This window comes from Natator depressus, chromosome 8, assembly GCF_965152275.1.
Source record: "Natator depressus isolate rNatDep1 chromosome 8, rNatDep2.hap1, whole genome shotgun sequence".
Lineage (NCBI taxonomy): Eukaryota > Metazoa > Chordata > Testudines > Cheloniidae > Natator > Natator depressus.
The window spans coordinates 40,849,860-40,870,786 of NC_134241.1; the positions used below are offsets into that span (position 1 = coordinate 40,849,860).

The window sequence follows — 20,927 nt, forward strand, 5'->3', positions numbered from 1 at the left end:
TAATGGCTATTAGCCAGGATGGGCAAGGAATGGTGTCCCTCTGTTTGTCAGAGAGTGGAGATGGATGGCAGGAGAGAGATCACTTGATCTTACCTGTGTCAAGGTTCCCTCCCCACACTGAACTCTAGGGTACGGATGTGGGAACCTGCATGAAAGACCCCCTAAGCTTATTTCTACCAGTTTAGGATTAAAACTTCCCCAAGGCAGAAAGTCTTTGCCCTTGGATTAGGTAAAACGCTGCCACCACCAAGTGTTTTAGACAAAGAACAGGGAAAGGACCACTTGGAGTTTCTATTTCCCCAAAATATCGGCCAAACCCGTACACCCCCTTTCCTGGGGAGGCTTGAGAATAAACAAGATTAGCACAAACCCCTTGGATTTTTAAGACCCAAAAAACCCAATCAGATTCTTAAAAATCAGAACTTTATTAGAAGATAAGAGAACAACTCTGTAAGATCAGAATGGAAGATTATCTTACAGGCAGTCAGCTTCAAAACATAAAGAATCCCTCTAGGCAAAACCTTGTTACAAAAAGACACAAAAACAGGAATACACATTTCCTCCAGCACAGCGAATTTACAAAAAACAAAGAAAATCTAACGCATTTTCTAGCTAGATTACTTACTAACTTTACAGGAGTTGGAGAGCTTGCATCCTTGATCTGTTCCTGGCAAAGGTATCACACAGACAGACACACAAAAAACTCCGCTCCTCCGCCCCCCCCCCCCCCGATTTGAAAGTATCTTGTCCCCTCATTGGTCATTTTGGGTCAGGTGCCAGTGAGGTTACCTTAGCTTCTTAACCCTTTACAGGTGAAAGGATTTTGCCTCTGGCCAGAAGGGATTTTATAGCACTGTATACAGAAAAGTGGTTACCCTTCCCTTTATATTTATGACAACCTGTTAGGTTCACTCACTCTAGGGCACCTGGCATTGGCCACTGTCGGTAGACAGGATACTGGGCTGGATGGACCTTTGATCTGACCCAGTATGGCCATTCTTATGTTATGTTCTTATGTCCAGTGTTTGAAGCAGCAGCCTGAGCTCCCAGCAGCCTGGCAGTCACAGATAGCTCTGGCTCTGCTCACAGGGCGGCACACCCAGAATGCAAGGGAAATCAAGCATTTCCATTTCCCTCACAGGCCGTCAGCCCCTTAGACTTAACCTCCTGTTTTTCATTACTGCACCAGACATATTTGATGTAATGACTGCTGCAGGTGGCATGAGGCATGGTGCAGCCCTGATTGTGAGCCATCAGCCAGAATCAAAGTTAATTCAGGAAAGCAGTAAAATTGGTAATGTATATTTCATGCCTCTGATCCGAACATTTTCCATTGCACAATCTTCCATCTTGAGCCACAGAAAGCAAACTCAACTGACTACTTTAGAGCACCTAGCTCCAAAGTCAAAAACCTAAGAGATCCCCAGAGACACTGGCTTTGTTTTCAATGACTCAGATGTGCTTTCCCCCCCCCCCCACCTCCATCTTTAAACTCTGGACAGTAAACACCCCACTGATTTTATTCCCCAGCCAGCTCAGAGCCTAGCCCCTCTGCAAACAGACAGGCTCTCTAGACAGTGGAAGTGCCATGGGTCCAGAGCCTGGCAGGGTGATTGACTACAAGTTTGATGCAGGGCAGAGGATTGTAATCCCATCTGAAATGGTGACTTGTTCTCTCCTCCTGTCCCTGAGTTTTATGCTAAAACATTTTTCAAGTAGTGCTATTGTCTCCAAAGGCAAATGAGCATGTGTATCAGATATCCAGCTGTAGCCCTGCCCAAACCTTAGAGGTGGACCCTGGGCCCAGGCCCCACAAGGCCCGGGCTTTGGGTCTGGTCCCTCTCTCTATAATGGGCCAACCCAAAAGGCCAGACAGGAATGCCCAAACTTTCCATCTCTGTTAAAGACCATGAGTGAACAGTGTTGCTATATAGGATTGGCTGGCTGCAGAGCTGGGGGTTTCTCAGCCATGAGGATCCCTAGGTCCTGTGACCATTCAGATAATTATGAGCCCTAATTATCTGAGCTCCTTTCTATTCTGCTTGGTCATGGAAATGCCTATGACATGTTTTGTTTGCAGTGCTGTTGTAGCCATGTCGGTCCCAGGATATTGGTGAGACAAGGTGGGGGAGGGAATATCTTTGATTGGACCAACTTTCTATGGCATTTTTGTAAGAAGAGGGTTATGCCCTAATGTCACTGGCCAAAATTTCCCCTCGTTACCATGTCACTGACATGCAGTGTGCTGAGTGACTGATGCCCCAACCCTGTCAGGATCCTGACAAGGGCAGTCAGAGCAGGATCAGACTGGAGGCTGAGATTAGCAGAGGAGTTCTTAGTCAGGTTCCAGGTTGGGCTCGATACCAAGGATCAGAGTCTGAGTCAGGGGTCAGGAGGCAAAGTCCAAATCAAGCCAAGATCAAAGCCAGAAGGTCATGGGAGCTACAAGAGATCCCCACTGTTGCCGGGACACGTTCTGGAATCCCCTTGGGCTTATGTACGGCAGGGAGCCAATCAAGAGCCACAGAGCTGTGGTCTATTGGACCACTTGAGGCAGGACTTCCTGGTCTGTGTCCACAGCAGGTTGTAGGTAGTGGGGCATGAGCTGGTTATAGCTGCTGCTGGAGGGTAGCATGGAGGTGTCTGTTGCCTGACAGCTCTGCAGGCCCAGATTCAAGACTCCCTGGGCTTTACACACCCCAGAGCTGGCTGCATGCACATGGTTTATAAAAACTCTTTGGGTCCAAAGGCCTTAGAAAGTATCTTTATATCCTGGTTCCAAAGGGTTTTCCCAAACTTCAGGCCAACATAACAGAAAGGAGATGCTGCTGAGGTGCTAACGCTGCCCTTTCCTTTTGCAGAGAATGTGATAAATGGGCAGGACTACGAGGTGATGATGCAGATAGACTGTGAAGTGATGGACACCAGGATTCTGCATATCAAAAGCTCCTCCATACCCCGGTACCTTCGAGAACAGCAATGGAATCAGACCAACCCCTTCTATAGTGCTGCTCCCACCGTCCCTGAGACAGCCCACCCTATGAGAGCGCTCATGGAATCACTGCAGTAGCTCCCAGAAGCCTCACAGCTGCAGTCCCTGAGCCCCAGCAAGGAGGCAGAAATGTTTGGTGATACAAATGCAGCCTTCACCACTATCACTATTACTAGCTAAACAGCTGGGGATCCCCAGCTCCAGCACTAGGCCCTACCACTTGCAGTTAACCTGGCCTTTCCAGGACTCCTAGAACGGCAGAGGGCTCAGCATTGATACGCCTCCTCAAATGAAACGTTTTATCAGAACCCTATGATACTGCCTTGCTCATTGCCTTCCCAGCCTTCCTGGTGCACCCTGCCCAGCCTCTTCCCCTGTTTGATACATCCCATGATGGCCCAGGGCAGTGTTTGACGACAGCCTGGGAATGACGGCGAGTGAACGGCCATCCTGCAGGGACAGGGCAGGCAGGTGAAGGAAGCTGGGCAGAAGGGTGGTGATGTCTGGGAGTGGCAGTATGGCCTGGTGGCCAGCAAGCAGGGCGGGGGCCAGGAGGACAGGGCCTTACCTGCTGTATGATCTGGAATAACTTCCTTGACCTCTGTATTTCAGTTTCCCCATTTGCAAATTGGGGCTAACCCCTGCCCTACCTCACAGAGGAGGGGGTGCCGAGGTTTGATTAGCTGCCGTTTATGGAGACCTGGGGATTCTGTGGAAGGAGGCTCTGCTAGAAGTCCAGAGTCGCAGTATTTATTTATTTACACTCAAGCATGTTAGCAAACAGGGCAGGAGAAGAAAGGGCAAGTTTAACTGTGGAAGGGGCAGCGAGACATGGGGTGCCCAAGAACCGACATGTCCTGTATCTGTGCAGAGGTAGGGCTGCAGCTTTTGTCTGGAACTGTGCACAGTGAACCATTCTGCTCACAGTCTGCTCTGTACTTAGTGCCAGGATGGGAGAAAGGAACAGCTGGCCTGGCCTCTCTGGTTCCCCCTGCAGGCAAGAAGAAGGGTGACTCCATGCAGGAACCGCTGCAAAACTGAGTTCTGCACTGTCCAGAGCAGGCACACGCTGCACGGCCCCCTGGAATCCTCCCCCGCAGAACCAAACCAGCTTTGCTGCTTGCAGAGCCGCTGCCCTCATGGAGAAAGAATAGGAACTGGATTTGGGCTAGATTTTAAGACTAAAGTGACCATTGGGATTCCCGCAGTCTAACTTCCTGCAGCTCACAGGACGTGGTGGGGATTATTCCAGTCTAATAGTTGTCACCACTACAAACTCGCTCTGGCTGCTCAGTCTGAATGTATTGCCCTGGAATCCCATGCCACATATCACCGTCTGTTTCTGACCACACTAAGCGGCTCCTCACTCTCCAGGCGAACGCACTCTTCTCACCAGTAGAAGGGAATTCCTGCCATTTGATTCCTTGCTAGGGAAATTTGTGCTAGCTCCTTGTGGGAAGTGAATACCATTTTTCAAACACTCTCATGATTGAGAAAAGCTTCGTTCCCTTGGCATGCTAAGTCCCCTTCCTAGCGCAGCAGCCAGCATTATCCTTGGATCATTTGGTCCCTGGAGAAAGCCAAGCTATGTGCAATTTAATATCTGTGGAAACAAACACCAGACGCTTCCTTAAAAGGGAGATTTGGGGAAAAATACACAAAATGTTTTAACAACAAACCTTCCTTTGTGCCCTGTGTGAGCAGAGCGTGTTGGTTCGCAGTGGCTTTTTAAAGAGCCAGCGCACTTCCTCACCTGCACCTTGTGGTGCACCTTTGACTTGCCAGAGAGTGACTGCTGCATCATCTGTCATGGTATGAATTGTGAGATCAGACATGAGTGGCCCTAGCTCCCCATGGAAAGGTCCTGTCTGTCACCTAGCTGGTGCTACAACATGGGGCTTGTCTAGAACAGAACTGGATGGGGCTCCCATGGAGCAGACATTCCAAACCCGTGAAAAAAAAAAACAGAAATTGGGCTTGTTTTTGACTTAATTGGCTTGTGAGTTGCTTGTTCGCTAGTTTTTGGCTAGTAGCTTGTTGCTTGTTTGGCTTGTAACTTGCTGCTTGTTATAGCTTGTTGCTTCTTTTTTTTTGATCGGCTCCCAGCAAGCAGGGGCAAGGGGGGAGAGAGTGAGAGGTGCACAGCGGGCCCACCACAGTCCCAGACTGCATGCCGGGGGATCTAGTCACATAGAGTGTTGGGGTTCTTAGGGAGTGGCTTGTTTTGGCCTGGTTTTGAAATGGGATTAGCTTGATTTTTGACTTATTGTGAAAGTCGGGGTGCTTCTTTACCACGTGAAAGTTGGCAACTGTACTATGGAGGCAGTATCCCTGTCAGCTCCTGTGTGTGTTTAGAGTCACTACAATGTATTTTAGGCAATACGAGATTTTTATTTTTTAAATGCCATGTCTGAGCAGCTTGGCCCTGATCCAAGTTAGGCAAATCTAGCAAGAAGAAATCAGCTGAGCTATTTCTTGTACTTTCTGTTATGGAATGTTCATTTTATGCTAGTCGTTCTCCAATCTCATGGGGTCCCTTTCACTTGTCTGTCCCCTAGTTTGTAATGGAGCATGGGACCAATGCCTTTGAGTAGCCCAAGCTGCATTGCTGCATTTGGGGGGAAGGATAGCTCAGTGGTTTGAGCATTGGCCTGCTAAACCCAAGGTTGTGAGTTCAATCCTTGAGGGGGCCATTTGGGGCAAAAAAAAAAAAATTGGGGATTGGTCCTGCTTTGAGCAGGGGATTGGACTAGATGACCTCCTGAGGTCCCTTCCAACCCTGATATTCTGTGATTCTAAGTTACAGGCCAGACAGCTGAATGAGAACAGGGCAGAGAAATGCCCCTCTAAAATTGGTGGGGAGCTGGGCACCAGCTACAAAAAACAGAGCTACCAGCAGAGGTGAATACCTCCACAGCAGGGAACCACTCTCTTTGGCTACACAGTGGCCATTTTCCAGGTGCTCCAGACTAATTCCTGCAGGCAGTGGGAGTCCATTGTAGGGTGACCAGACATCCTGATTTTTAGTTCTTTGTCCCATGTCCCGACCAAAGCCCATTTGTCCCAATATTGAGGCTTTGGCTGCTCCGGCAGTTTGGTTTTTTTGGTTTTTTGCTTCGGTAACTCACTCCGGCCGCCTTTTTTTTTTTTTTTTTTTTTGCTTCCCCCATGTGCCCCAATATTTTGTCCATTTCATCTGATCACCCTAGTCCAGAGTACCTGGAATGTTGGTGACTGTAAGATGTGGCTTACACTAGCCATTAGACCTTGTACCCGCTGGCTGTTTGAGCTCTGGCAGGAGAGCCAAGGTGGTAGCCTACAGGCACACTAACTAATGGGATATGACAGGAGACAGGGCAGTGGGGTGGGGCAGGGGTTACTTTTACAAAGTAGGATTTTGCAAGTTTGCTGTGGCTTTCTGTGAGTGCTTGAGAGAGCACATTCAAACTTCCCAGCTGATGGCACTGTACATTTTAGGACTAATGGTGCTGACTTTCAGGAATACGTTTTCTGCACAGGTTGAAGGGGATTTAGCCATAAGATTCCTGTAACTGCTCAGTAAAACCACTCAGTGACATCCCCTTCAAGGACAGTGGCTGCCAATGTTTACCTTCTGAGAGGGGAAGGGGCGCAGACACCTCGTTCCAGTCCTTGTACTCATGTATTTTGCACCAGTGCTTACAATGGTGTCTGCAGACGTACCAGCTGAGGGTGGATGCTGTAACAATCCATGAGGAACATCTGGTTAAAAGCATTTACTTTGCAGTTATATTAACCTTCCTTTACCAGCATTCTTACACCGCAGATCGTTGAAGGGATCCGGCCCTTGGCAAGTATGATGAAACCTGTGATTAAAGGTGTGTGAGTTTCGAAGGATTGTACTAGACTCTGGTGATATTTAAGTATCTTAACTATTAAATTTTCTGTTAAGCTCATCTGCATGGCTTCCACACTTGGACTGCAAATCTCATTGTGAAAATATGTGGTGTTAGAGCAGACAGCAAGAACACTGGAAGCCAATCTAGAGTCCTTAAGGGTTGATTGCACAGGTTAAATTGCAGAGGTCAACTCATTAATTTAGGCACCTCAATCTTGAGTAGTTTGTTTCTATTTGAAGGGACAGCCAAGATAAAATAGCATCATCTTGCTTAAGAACACACCTTCCCTGGGTTACTGATACCTCGGATTATTAAAGTGAACTTCCTTTAACCATCCTTTTCATCCTGATGCTCTGTTTTTCTATTTTCCCTTCACTCACCTTAGATGGTGAAAGCAAATCTATTCAGGTTCTTATTTATATAGCCCTCATCACTGTTTTGAATCCTGCTGTTCACTTTCATATCAGTGTCACTTTCTGGCTCCCATTTCCAGCGCAGTGCTGAGGTCTGTATTTCTGTCATGGCAGGGAAATATTTAAATCACCCTAAGAACTGTTTTACTTGATGTTTTGTTTTAATTTCAATTACATTTTGCAAAACACTTTTAAACAACTGTGGGAAGCATGTATTCAAATGAGAGCTGCAGAGGTCCTAGTCCCCATGGACTAGAGCCAGCTGGGAGCATCAGGGACTCCGTTTGTGTATCCCTTGCTGACCAGGGAGCAGGCCACACCATAGTAAAAATGTCTGTGCCTTGTCTAAAGCAGTGCTGCCCCCTTGCTAGCTCTGGTAGAGCTGCTTTGTGCCGACTCACCCCATGACACCCTAGCACCATCCCCAACAGTGACCAGATTTGGGACTCTCTATCTTGGAAAGGCAGTAATTAAGACATGAGCCTGGTACAGCAGGCTCTTCACACGCTGAGCTCCCATGCACTTCCTAAAGCTTCAAATCCAGCCCTAGATCCATAGACCCAGTCCTGCAATTGACTCCCCAGAAAGACCTCAGCACTCAGGGGGCCTGACTGAAGCCAGCAAAGGCGGCCCAGCAGGTCACGACTGTGAAGCACATCCTGGAAAGTTTGTAAAATGGATGCAGCAGGGCTATTCTTACCAGATAATTTTTGGACCCTCAGAATAAAATCCTGTTTGGGGGATAGGGAATGAGGCTGCTCTGATTTCGCCTTTAAATGATATGTGGGATCACCGTATGCAAAAAAAAAAAAACTTTATTTCAGGCTCATAAATGAGTCCATCTGTGTTTGTAACAAGAGGAAATAAAATCATTTTTAACTTTGTTTTTATATCTATTTCCATTTCTGAAATGAGAGAATGAAAAGCAGAGAAATTCTCCACTGATGGAGCAAGGAAACCAGTTGAATTCTGGTCTCCTCCAGGACTTGAATGAAGCTTTAGCACTTAGGTTCTATTCTCTACTCTGAATAGGCCAAATCTTTCCAATGGAATTCTCTCCTCTGAGGCAGGACTGGAGAGTACCGGAATGGCCACAGCAGAGGAGACCAACTGGCATGTCTAGTTCTTACCAGTTTGAAAACCCAGGACTTGATGCTGCAGAAGAAGGGGGAAAACCCAAGTTTTGTAACTCTGTGTAATACTAGCTGGGGGAAGGAAGGGAGAGTAGCTAGGGTTATGCCCTGAAGGTTTGATTGCTACTAATGTGTCTGTAAGTAATCTACCACTAGTTTCAATGGCTGTGGTTAGAGGGTTGGGGGAGGGGGTCACCTTTTTTCAGTAGATAGGGACTACAAATTCCCTACATTGGAATGTCCACAACGGTTGGAACCTGGAACCAGCCTGACTTGCCAGTAAAACAACACAAGAAACTCTGTTGAGCTTTTTTTTTACCCACTATTGCTGCTATATTTGATTGTCAGCCTCCTGCAGCAGCACATCCTGTTGGGTTATAGTACCTAGAGCAGCAGTTCTCAAACTGGGTCACAACCCCGTTTTAATGGGGTCTCCAGGGCTAGTGTTAGACTTGCTGGGGCCTGGGCCTGAAGCCAAAGTGTGGGAGCCAAAGACTTGCTTCAGCCCTGGGTGGCGGGGCTCAGGCTTCGGCTTCAGCCCTAGGCAGTTGGGCTCAGGTTACAGTCCCCCGAAGCCCTCAAGCTTCAGCTTTGTCCCCCTACCACCCACCCACCCCCACCCCCACCCCCTCTCGGGGTGGCGGGGCTTTGGCTCTCTCCCCCTGTCCCCCGCCTGGGGCAGTGCTGCTCAGGCTTTGGTTCCCCTTCCCAGGGTCATGTAGTAATTTTTATTGTCAGAAGGGGGTCGCAGTGCAATGAAGTTTGAGAAACCCTGACCTAGAGCATGGAGTCCTTTTCAGGACAGGATGCAAATTCCTCATGCGGGCCTTCCCTTTGGCAAGGTCTCGCCTCAGCTAGCGTGATCCTCCTGTTGTGTCAGAGCTGTCTATACGGGTTCTGCTGTGCACTCTTACAGTTGTGCTCTTAAATCCATGAGCATTTGCGTCCTCCTTGGTGTGAAACAGGCACTCAGCCCCCCTATGTGTGACCCCAGATGTGCCAGCCAGTTCTCTTGCTGCAAGGATCTGAACGTTGCCCTTTTCCAAAGCTCCTTGGTTCTTTCTCATGGGCCTCGGGAAGCCATGATACTTCACCCCCTATTGTAAGTGAGATCTGCCCTTCCAGAGGGACAGAGCTCCCGTTATTCTGACCCCAGCAGTATCACCCTGGAACAGTCTAGGGGCGTCTGAGAAATGTGACTACACATGTGGGAGAGGCTCGGCTGGTTCTGGGCTAGCTCAGAAATGGCTATTGTCAGTTTTCTTTAGGTTCCTTGTGGAACCTGAATGCACAGCCCAACTCCTTTCTGCTCGTTTGACCCTCTGCCAGAAAACTGCCTGTGTGAATGGAGAGTGCACCTGGGTCTCACATGGGACTCAACTGGGGAAGCCTGCACACTTAGTGCAAGTGTCCAGCATTACCAGTATGTCACCCTGAGCTAGCTGAGGCCCTCCCAATCCTTTTTCCAACACCCAACCACAGCTCCAATTCCCAGCAGTCACTAGATGTTCCACAGGTCCATATTCCATTTGTGTAGTAGGTATTTGCAGTGCCTGTGGGAAGTCCTGGGTCTTATGTGCCACGGTGAACCCAGGTGATTGGGCTGTAGGATTCGTGATCAGGTCTTGATTCTTGAACCTGCTATTTGCCCACAGCCTCTGCCACTTGTCTTTTGGTGACAATCCCAAGGTTTTAAGAGCTAATCAGAAGGGGCTTAAGGTGTACTTAAGAAGTACTTAAGGTGGCATTTTCATAGATGGGTAAGTCCAGGTTATCATATGTCAGGGGTTCCCTCCCCACTCCGAACTCTAGAGTACAGATGTGGGACCCGCATTAAAGACCCCCTAAGCTTATTTCTACCAGCTTAGGTTAAAACTTCCCCAAGGCACAAAATCCTTTTGTCCTTGTAGGGTACGCTACCACCACCACCAACTGATTTAACAAAGGATCAGGGAAAGGACCACTTGGAGTTCCTATTCCCCCAAAATATCCCCCCCAAGCCCTTACACCCCCTTTCCTGGGGAGGCTTGAGAATAATATCCTAACCAATTGGTTACAAAGTGATCACAGACCCAAACCCCTGGGTCTTAGGACAATAGAGAAATCAGTCAGGTTCTTAAAAGAAGGATTTTATTTTAAAAAGAGGTAAAAATCACCTCTGTAAAATCAGGATGGAAAATAACTTTACAGGGTAACAAAAGATTCAAAAACACAGGAGAACTTCCTCTAGGCTTGGTTTCAAAGTTACAAAAAATAGGAATAAACCTCCCTCCAGCAAAGGAAAAATTCACAAGGAGAACAACAGATAATCTAACACGACTTGCCTGGCTTTTACTTACAATTTTTATAATATTTTATAATTTTTAGGATGGTTTATAGAAGAAGGAGTTTTCTGACCTGATGCTTCTCTGCTTCCCAAGAGAACACACAAAAACAAAGCCTTCCCCCCACCCCTCCCCCAAGATTTGAAAGTATCTTCTTTCCTCATTGGTCCTTTTGGTCAGGTGCCAACCAGGTTATTTGAGCTTCTTAACCCCTTACAAATGTCTTGGGATCATCAGATGGCCACGAAAGGTCATGGCTTACACTTCATTCAGGACATGGCACCTCCAGCAGCACCAGCCTCCCATGGTCAGGCACTGGCTCAGTACAAACTTACTGACCAACCCTGCCAGCTTCCTTTACCACAGAGCGGGACACTGCATATTTGCATCAATATGGATAGTGTGATGGGCACAAGCTGCCAGAAGCCCGTGGCTCCCCCTCTTACAGTTGTGTTAGAGCAAAACCCAGGTGCGGGGAGCTTGCTCTCAGAGCTGTGTGTAAGGGCAACACAAAGAACTGCCAAGCCAGATTGCCAGGAGTCCCTCCCTTTTTAAGTGGCCTGGGTGGGGCCAGATTCTCAGCTGAGCCCAACATGTTCTGGGTGAGGAGGAGGCCCAAAAGGGAAATCTGCTGTTCCCCAGTCCGCCCTGCTTCCTGAGCACCCAAGGGGGAATGGCAGCTGGGGCAGGATGTGGCGTGGGACTCAGTAGCTGCTCCTGCCTGTGACCTGGCCAGGCTGAGGGAACAGGCAGCTCCTGCGGGTGGAGAGTCGTGTGCCTGGCTGGGACAGGCTGCTTTGAGAACCTTTGTAATTCCTTGTCAAGGTTCCTTCCCCACTCTGAACTCTAGGGTACAGATGTGGGGACCTGCATGAAAGACCCCCTAAGCTTATTCTTACCAGCTTAGGTTAAAAACTTCCCCAAGGTACAAACTTTGCCTTGTCCTTGAACCCTATGCTACCACCTCCAAGAGTTTCAACAAAGAACAGTGAAAGAGACGTCTTTCCCCAAAATATCCCCCCAAGCCCTACACCCCTTTTCCTGGGGAAGGCTTGATAAAAATCCTCACCAATTTGCATAGGTGAACACAGACCCAAACCCTTGGATCTTAAGAACAATGAAAAAGCAATCAGGTTCTTAAAAGAATTTTAATTAAAGAAAAGGTAAAATAACCACCTCTGTAAAATCAGGATGGTAAATACCTTACAGGGTAATCAGATCCAAAACATAGAGAATCCCTCTAGGCAAAACCTTAAGTTACAAAAAACCACAAAAACAGGAATATACATTCCATTCAGCACAGCTATTTTACCAGCCATTAAACAAAAGGAAATCTAACACATTTCTAGCTAGATTACTTACTAACTTAAGGAGTTATGAAGAGCATTCCTGATCTGTTCCCGGCAAAAGCATCACACAGACCGACCCTTTGTCCCCCGCCCTTCCAGCTTTGAAAGTATCTTGTCTCCTCATTGGTCATTTTGGTCAGGTGCCAGCGAGGTTATCTTAGCTTCTTAACCCTTTACAGATGAAAGGGTTCTGCCTCTGGCCAGGAGGGATTTTATAGCACTGTACACAGAAAGGTGGTTACCCTTCCCTTTATATTTATGACATTCCTAGTCCCCCTCGAGTGCTTCCCCCTGGCCACAACAGCAGCCGTCTCTCTCCCAGGCCTGACTCTTGGCTCCTCCCTCAGCTCCCATAGCAGGAGGGGGAGGGGCTCAGGGAGCCCATTAGCTGGGCGGGGAAGAGTGTCAGCGGCCAGCCCTGTCTGCCACGCACGCAGCATGGGAGGTAGTGTTGCCAGGTGTCCGGTTTTCGAAACACTGATCAGACACCCAAAGTCCATTTGCCTCCTGCAGGGGGCCAAAACAGTTGGGGCCAAGCAGGTGAGCAGGGAGACACTGCGAGGGGATCGCAGCAGAGAGACAGCGGTGGGGGGGCAGCAAGCAGCCATCTCCCCCTCCCCCAAGCGCATGCCCACATCTCACGCGCTGCCTCATCCAGTGACAGCAGCAGTGCTGGGGATGGACAGTGAGAGTGTGCCCAGGAGCAGCCCGGGCTCAACCGCTGCCTCTGCTGCTCCTGCCCTGCTACCGCCCCCGGGCAGTGCCCCCACCAGCTCCTGCCTTGCACGGTGAGTAGTGGGGGCAGAGCACCCCCCACTCAGCCCCAGCAGGAGGATCCCTGCTCCCCTGAGCGGAGAGGCTCCACCTGCCCCTTGGCACAGGGGGAGGCTGCAAGCAGCATTTCACCTTGTTGGCAAACAAACACACCCTCCCACCCCCTCCCTGCTTCCCAATTGGGCCACCTTGGCTTTGAGCCTCACCCCCCCCTTCCCTGGGCCTGCACCTTGCCCACACAAATGCCCCCTCACCCCCACAGGACCTAAAGCTGGCTCCCCTCCCACTCTGTCTCCAGGAGAAACAGGGAGACCACAGTGCCCCACCCTAAGCCCAACACCCTGGAATTAATATATGCTGCATCCTCTCCTCTGGTGTGTATGTGTATGGCGGGGAAGAGGTGTCAGTATTGGAGCTTATTTTAAAGTCTTTAACTTTTGGGGGTTTAGTTCAGTAGGGTCAGTATCTCCCCTTATTCTTCCCTCCCTTTCCAGCCTCCCTCAATGAGGTGTCTTAAAGAGGGTCCCAAATACCAGCTGCCTTGTTGGGGTTATTACGGGTTATTATCGCTTAGTTGAGCCATGGACCCTTTCTCTGTACAGCACAGAGAGGAACATGTCACTTGATCTCAGTGTGATTTTGGTGAAGGTGGGGCTCGGGCTGCTGCCATGGGCTGGCTCAGTCTCATTTAGTGCATGGTGGCCCCAGGGACACATGCATGCTGTGGGACTGCCTGGGCAGCCGGCATAGGACTGGCAGGGGTTACTTCCTTTGGGACACAGCCTAATAACTGGTGCTCCTGGGTGGGCAGATGGCAGTAGCCACCAACGGACCTTTCCTGCCCTGGGAGGCGCCCGATTTCCTGCCACTGCCCACGTAAGGGGTGGCTGTCAGTGTCATTGCCTGTTTGTGTGAGTGTGTTGCCCAGTCTCACGGCCATGCTGTGTGTGGTCCTGTGCACCTCTTCTCCCGCTCCTTGTCCTGTGGCCCTGGGATGGGCTCAGGCTCTGCTGAAGGACACAAGAGGATGCTGCAGGTGCTCTGTTCAGCAGCCACTGCCTGTTCATAGCTGGCTTCAGGATGTTGGCAGGGCGGCTGGCTTTGGAGCGCACCTGCTAGCGCTGAGCCTGGCAGCTTGAGGGGCAGCATGCTTGTGTCTCCAGGGGCCCCATGCCCAGCAGTGCTCCTTTGCAGGACCTTTTTCCTGGGCTCAGGATATAGAGCCTGACAATGGGCAGCAAGCATAACAGTCCATCTGCCCTAGCTTTATGTGCCCAGCCCTGAGGTGGGGGCTGGACTCTCAGGCCCTGCACCCATAGTGATGTTCAGAAATGACAGGGCTGCCTGTGGCAGCATGGAAAAAAGTGCCTGGCCCTGAAAGGCACAAATATTTGGAAACCCTACACCTGAATCTCAGTGGAAATTGTGCCGGGGTGAAATCATCGGAGGGCACCAGTAAAGCCCAGGCCTGGAGTATCTGACTGGGGGCCTGTTCCCAGGGGCTCGTGTACCTGCTTATCCCAAGAAAGTGAATTTTCAAGTAAGCAAACAGAAGGGCCTAGAGCGGTCTCTGTGACATTAGCCAGGCCCTGGCCTGATGCTCCCCGCTTCCTTTGCACACCCCAATATCTGGCAGGGCCATAACTGTCAGCCACTGCTGGCCTGGAGGTGAAAGGATGCCCAGCATCTGTTCCCAGCTCCCTTGGCCAGCCCATCGCCGACCAGCACCTGGGGAGCATTTTCTGTTTATTTTTTTGCTACCTGAGAATAAAACAAACCCCAAAAATGTCCCCAACAATTGCAAAGGTACAAGAATGTTTATTACTGGATGTGTATAAATACAACAAGCTGCTGGCAGAGCTGTGAGCGCGTTTGACAGGCTGTAAATGTGCCACAAAAGCTGAGTGGCAGCAGTAGGGGGTGGGGGGATGGGCCATATAAATAGGGAACCGCAGGCCAGGAGCAAACCTGAGGCCCAAGCTACTCTGCTAGGATGGAGCATTAGTGCAGGTCTCCATAAAGCAGCCATGAGAGCTGTGGGGCTGTGCTGCTCTCAGGCCAGGCTCTCACATGCACGGCACTCCCTGGAAGTGCAGGCAGACAGCCACACTGAGCATCTCCAGGAAAATGTGACCAAATGGCAAAGCTGAGCCGCTGCCCAGGGATGTACAAGTAAAAGCAAATATTGTGGGGGGGTCTCGTCTGGGTGACAGAATCAGCTACGTTTCTTTACAAAATGACAGGGCATCCCACCCATTTCTGGCAGGGTAGCTGCCAGCCTGGCTCCCAGCATGGCAGCATCTGGTCATGTAGGCGCTCTCCATAGCAGGACAGACGTGTGAGAGCTTGTGCCAAGGCAGCTCTGGTCTGCATGTGTGGGCACTTCATATGAGCAAGGGGCAGAGCTACAGCAACAGCTTATGGCAGCAAAGGCAAATAACAGCACTGCCAGCTCCCAGGATGCCATTCAGACGAAGGAGGCTGCAGAGCAAAAAACTGATGCCCCAGCTTTCAAATGACTGTCGAATTAACATGTGTGGCTGTTCGCAGGCCAGTGGGACTGTCATAAACCTGACTCAGTGCAGACAGAACAAACTGAGCACCCCCTGAAAGGACAGGCCTTGCCACCACTGCATGCTAGACGTTTTTGCTGAGCAAGAAGTCTGCTTTGATTGCTTTTTTATTATTTATTGGTTAGCAAAAAAGCAACTACCTGTATTTGTATTGTCCCTTTGCCTTGATAATGCCCAGCAGCCACCCCACTGCAGATGGACTCATGAAGCAATACCTTGCCCATCCTTCCCGCTCGGCGTGGGAGGCAGCAGTGTCAGTATAAAAGAGAAGGAAGGTTACACCAAAAATAAAGGGTTTGATTCTGGCCTGTGGACTGATCTACAATCCACTTTAAAAACAGCATTTCCTCTTGGATTTGTACAAAATAATAATAAAAGGTGCTGGTGGCCCTTTCAGTGTCCTGTGGCCAGGGTTTCAGTAAGCAAAGATCACATGGTATGTGACCTGGTGCCCATTGTCCCAGGCATAGAGCAGGCGGTCCTTGGGGTTATAGTCTATCTGAGTGATGTAGGAATACTCGTTCTCGAAGAGCAGCCGCGGGATGATCTGCGTGTTGGTGTGGGTGTCAAAGGCATACGAGATGTTGGCGTTCTTATGGTTGTAGCTGTCCACAGCGTAGAGCACACCGCAGATGACGAAGCAGTTCCCGTAGAAGTTCCGGCGCAGGCCTGTCCGCCACGTGGTCTCCTTCTGGGTGCTCAAGTCAGCGGCATTGAGCTTACTCAGGACAATGACCTCCTGGCTGAAGCCTTCGTAGTTGATGGCCGGGTAAATGACCCACAGGCCGTTCTCGTCCACAGCAAAGTCCACATCGGAGTGGCCCTGCCACTGCCATGGTGTCACCTCCTCATAGGCCACATCATGCAGCATGGCCCAGGCAGCTACGTACCTCTGCTTCAGGTCATATTTAATGATGTTGCGTGTGAAGGCCCGGTTGTAGTAGAGGGAGCCATTGTAGACAGCATGTCCTGTCCCGATCCAGCTGTAGGGGAGTTTGTAGGAGTTGCTCCAACGCCCTGGACAGCAGAGACATTGCACAAATTAAACCCTTGGCTCACTCTCCAGGTTCACCGCTCCCCTGCCCCCACCTGTCACTCACCGCCCTCCTTCCCTTAGCTCTTGGTGGCCCCTTTGCCCCATTCACAGGTCACCTGCATCCTCTCCACTTCAGGTCATGCTCTGCTGAACCAGCTGGCAGAGCCAGTTTCTCTGTTCCAGGCAGGTGACCCATTGCTCCCCCACCACTTACCTTCCCCACCCAACCTGGCACACAGTTTGCTGGAGTAAGTGGCACCAGCCCAGCTACGACACCCAGACCACGTTCTCCAACCCACACTGTTCTAGTGCCTTCAGGTGCGTGCATGGCCCCCATCACCATGGTATATGGGCGCCATATTGCTCCTCAAGCACCCAGAGGTGGGGCCGGGCTCTTTCACAGAGGGGGACTGAGGCCCAGCTCCTCCCCATTGGCTTTGGTGGAGTTAGGCACCTAAATACCTTTGATGCTCTGGGCCCCAGTTGCACAGGGCACCTGGCCCAGCAGGGCACTGAACCCAGGTCTCCCGAGTGCCAAGCTAGTGCCCTAATCGCAGGCCCTTCCTTCCTCTCCATCCTTCTCTAGCCCCTGCTCCCTCCCACACTCCCCTTCCTGCTTCCATCACGGAGCTAATCTGGGCTATGAACCAAGGCTCCTCCGCACTGGACCTATGATGCATGCTGCCTCCATCCTACTGCCCTGCATGTCTCCACCACCAGCCCTGCTACACCTTTCCCAGGCTGTCTCAGGGCAGCAGCTATCACCTTCCCCCACACCCTGGTGACTTTCATCCCTCTATCTCAGTGGCCCCAAACACGCCCCTACTGGCTAACTCTAGCTAAGCTTCTGACCCTTCTTGGGACCAAACCATCCCTTTCCCAGGTGGCTCCCGATCTACAGCTTGGCTCTGATCACAGGCTTTCTCACCCACAGCAGGGAAATCTTAGTGCTTCCTGGCAAGGAGCCAGGGCAGTTGGGCTGGGCCTCCTGCCCCTGTCTGGAGCTCACAGGAGTCCTGTCATTACCAGCAATAGCAACACAGGAACAAGCAGAGAGATGGATCTGTGCCACAAGCCATGGCTTATTATTATTGGGTGTATTGCTGTAACACTTAGGAGCCCAGTCATAGAATCATAGAATATCAGGGTTGGAAGGGACCTCAGGAGGTCATCTAGTCCAACCCCCTGCTCAAAGCAGGACCAGTCCCCAATTTTTGCCCCAGATCCCTAAATGGCCCCCTCAAGGATTGAACTCCCAACCCTGGGTTTAGCAGGCCAATGCTCAAACCACTGAGCTATCCCTCCCCCACCGTGCCCAGATCCTGTTGGGCAAGGCACTGTACAAAGAGACAACCCTCGTGCTTTGTCCAGCAGCCGGGACACAGACTGGGGACTAGGCAGACTGGTCCATGCCCCACATGCACCGCTGGGAGAAGTACATTGGTTTGTGCAGAGATACTCAGTGGCATGGTTCCAGCACAAGTACGGAGACTGGGGAGGACCGGGTGAGCAGCTGGAGAGCGTACCTTGTTTGAAGTTCTCCAGGTTTCGGAATTCCACCAGCGTGTTTCCATAGTAGTAGTTTGTGACATAGATCCGCTCATCTTTGGCTAGTGGATCCTTCATCCAAGCACCTTCATTCCGCCCATAGGTGTTCTGGGTGGTGGGGCCTGAGATGGTGGAGAGCGTATCTTTGCAGCGTCCTAGGGCAGGGGAAAGGAGCAATCACTCACTCTGCAGTTACTGGGGATGCAGGGTCTACGCTGAGCCTCTTCTCTAGCCACAGACTGAGGCATCAGCCCACTTCACACAGCTGAACAAGTGCAATTTCCCACCCACCCCAGCTGCTTCAGAAATCAGGGCCTCGAATTGTTCCTCATTGTCAGCCCCATGAGGCCAGTGGATGTCCTGCCATGCCATGCTTCATAGGCACTAGCAGCCCTGTGCCTGGGGCCTTCAGGGTCCTCTATCAGACAGCCCTACTGCATTGAGCAAAGCCAACTCCCTTTGGTAAATTATCCCTGTCTGCTCCTGGATGAGACCAGCCCATTCCCCTGGAGCAGGGATGGCAACTGTGCCCAATGCCATTGCAGCATCCAGCAGGTGCTGGCACAGGAGCCAAACTCAGGGCCAGCATCACTGCACAAGCTGCTGAAGTTCACAATGCTTTCAGGGGAACCTTGGCCATGTCACTTGCCATCGAAGCCCAGAGAAATTTGCAGTTTCTTAGGGTTCTCCAAAAATTGCTGAAATTCAAAGGGTTTGACTCTTAAATCCCTGCAGCACCAAAGCTGGAGCATGAGCAGAGCAACATTCACTGTGTCTCAGCCATGGACCCAAAAGGATGTCTGCCTGCTAAATGCTGACAGGCATTTGTGCAGCTGAGCCCATGGCCTGGACTGGCGAGACTGGCTCAGGACCGGAGTGGTAGAAGGTGTTGCAGACCAGGATCCAGGGGCGACATTCACAAAGGCACTTGGGTCCCTAACTGCCTCTTTAGGCATCTAAGTCCAGCCTGTAGGCACCACTGATGCTCTCAAACCCACACTCAGCTGCCATCCAGCCCTGCAGGCACTTCAGTGTCCCCCCAGAGACTGGTGCTAAGGCCTGACATGAGTTAAGGTGATACATCTACCTACTCACTGGGGCCTGGTGCCCCCCGCTGGGCTGCAGTCATGCTCCATGGACTGCTTGCTCCTAGGCCAATGAATGTTTATGGAGTGGCACGTCTCCACTAGGAGAGATTGATGGGGAAGGACACTCACCTCGGAGGGGGAAACCTGGGTTCAAGTTTTTGCCCCAAGGCAGCTACAGCAATGACGGCATCTGGGGCTTCCACATCTCAGTGGAGCTGACCACTGGGCTGTCGAGGTAGTGAGGGGTCTTTGACCTGGCTCAGGTGTCCAACTCCCAGGAGAGGGTCACAGCTGAGAATCCTGCGCAGAGGGAGGTGCCTAGCAGCCCAGCTCCCTGGGAGTTAAGGTGCTTAAAGACCTTTGTGGATCTGTGCCCTAAGCCCTGCTACTTGCCTCTGCAGTCACTCCTGCCTAGCTTAAGCAGCTCCCTGCTCGGCTTATGGCTGCGGAGGATCCCATTCATCGGCACCTGACTCTTCCCATACAATGAATGGGAGCCTGGGCACCTAACTTGGGGCAGAGGATTCCACTGGATGGCAATGGAGGGTGGTATTACAGTGCCTAAACCCTGTTGTGAACCTCATCCCAGGGCTTTGGCAGAGCTGGAGGAGGAGGCTACCCAGCACCTGGCTATCCTGCTATCTCCTTCTCTTTCAAAGAGCTTGTGACGTGGTGTACTGGCCCCTTTGAGGGCCCCCTGCTGGAGGCCTTGAAATCCTACCACACCCTACCCCAGAAAAGAAGCAGTGAAGGTGAGTCCTCCAGGCCTGCCTAGAGAGGCTACAGGGAAACAGCCAATCAGAGCGCAGCAGGCCCAGTTAAAAGGCACTGCAGGGCCTGAGCAGGGTAGTTGCTGGCTGGGCCCAGAAGAGTGAGGAAGGAATCATAGAATATCAGGGTTGGAAGGACCTCAGGAGGTCATCTAGTCCAACCCCCTGCTCAAAGCAGGACCAATCCCCAATTAAATCATCCCAGACGGCTTTGTCAAGCCTGACCTTAAAAACTTCTAAGGAAGGAGATTCTACCACCTCCCTAGGTAACACATTCCAGTGTTTCACCACCCTCTTGGTGAAAAAGTTTTTCCTAATAGCCAACCTAAACCTCCCCCACTGCAACTTGAGACCATTACTCCTTGTCCTGTCCTCTTCTACCACTGAGAATAGTCTAGAACCATCCTCTCTGGAACCACCTCTCAGGTAGTTGAAAGTAGCTATCAAATCCCCCCTCATTCTTCTCTTCTGCAGACTAAACAATCCCAGTTCCCTCAGCCTTTCCTCATAAGTCATGTGTTCCAGACCCCTAATCATTTTTGTTGCCCTTCGCTGCACTCTCTCCAATTTATCCACATCCTTCTTGTAGTGTGGGGCCCAAAACTGGACACAGTACTCCAGATGAGGCCTCACCAATGTCGAATAGAGGGGAACGATCACGTCCCTTGATCTGCTCGCTATGCCCCTACTTATACATCCCAAAATGCCATTGGCCTTCTTGGCAACAAGGGCACGCTGCTGACTCATATCCAGCTTCTTGTCCACTGTCACCCCTAGGTCCTTTTCCGCAGAACTGCTGCCTAGTCATTCGCTCCCTAGTCTGTAGCGGTGCATTGGGTTCTTCCGTCCTAAGTGCAGGACCCTGCACTTATCCTTGTTGAACGTCATCAGATTTCTTTTGGCCCAATCCTCCAATTTGTCTAGGTCCCTCTGTATCCTATCCCTGCCCTCCAGTGTATCTACCACTCCTCCCAGTTTAGTATCATCCGCAAATTTGCTGAGGGTGCAATCCACACCATCCTCCAGATCATTTATGAAGATATTGAACA

The 20,927-nt window shown here is 50.7% G+C and overlaps 2 protein-coding genes across 6 annotated transcripts in view; one reads left to right on the forward strand and one right to left on the reverse strand.

The window, feature by feature from the left end:
* The window catches only part of ATF6 (activating transcription factor 6), a 342,143-nt gene extending 334,004 nt beyond the window's left edge, over positions 1 to 8,139 (forward strand). For all 4 annotated transcript variants that reach the window (XM_074960822.1, XM_074960823.1, XM_074960825.1 and 1 more), the window contains one exon: positions 2,862 to 8,139. In XM_074960822.1, the coding sequence (XP_074816923.1) occupies positions 2,862 to 3,070 (209 nt within the window). In that variant the 3' untranslated portion in view covers positions 3,071 to 8,139. The remainder of the gene's footprint in view (positions 1 to 2,861) is intronic.
* A 6,532-nt stretch (positions 8,140 to 14,671) lies between these two features.
* OLFML2B (olfactomedin like 2B) overlaps positions 14,672 to 20,927 on the reverse strand; it is a 116,147-nt gene continuing 109,891 nt past the window's right edge. Inside the window, exons 7-8 of one of the 2 annotated variants that reach the window (XM_074960827.1) lie at positions 17,999 to 18,175; positions 14,672 to 16,453 (exon numbers count right to left, since the gene is read on the reverse strand). In XM_074960827.1, the coding sequence (XP_074816928.1) occupies positions 15,852 to 16,453; positions 17,999 to 18,175 (779 nt within the window). In that variant the 3' untranslated portion in view covers positions 14,672 to 15,851. The remainder of the gene's footprint in view (positions 16,454 to 17,998; positions 18,176 to 20,927) is intronic. The other variant, XM_074960828.1, reaches the window with a different exon arrangement.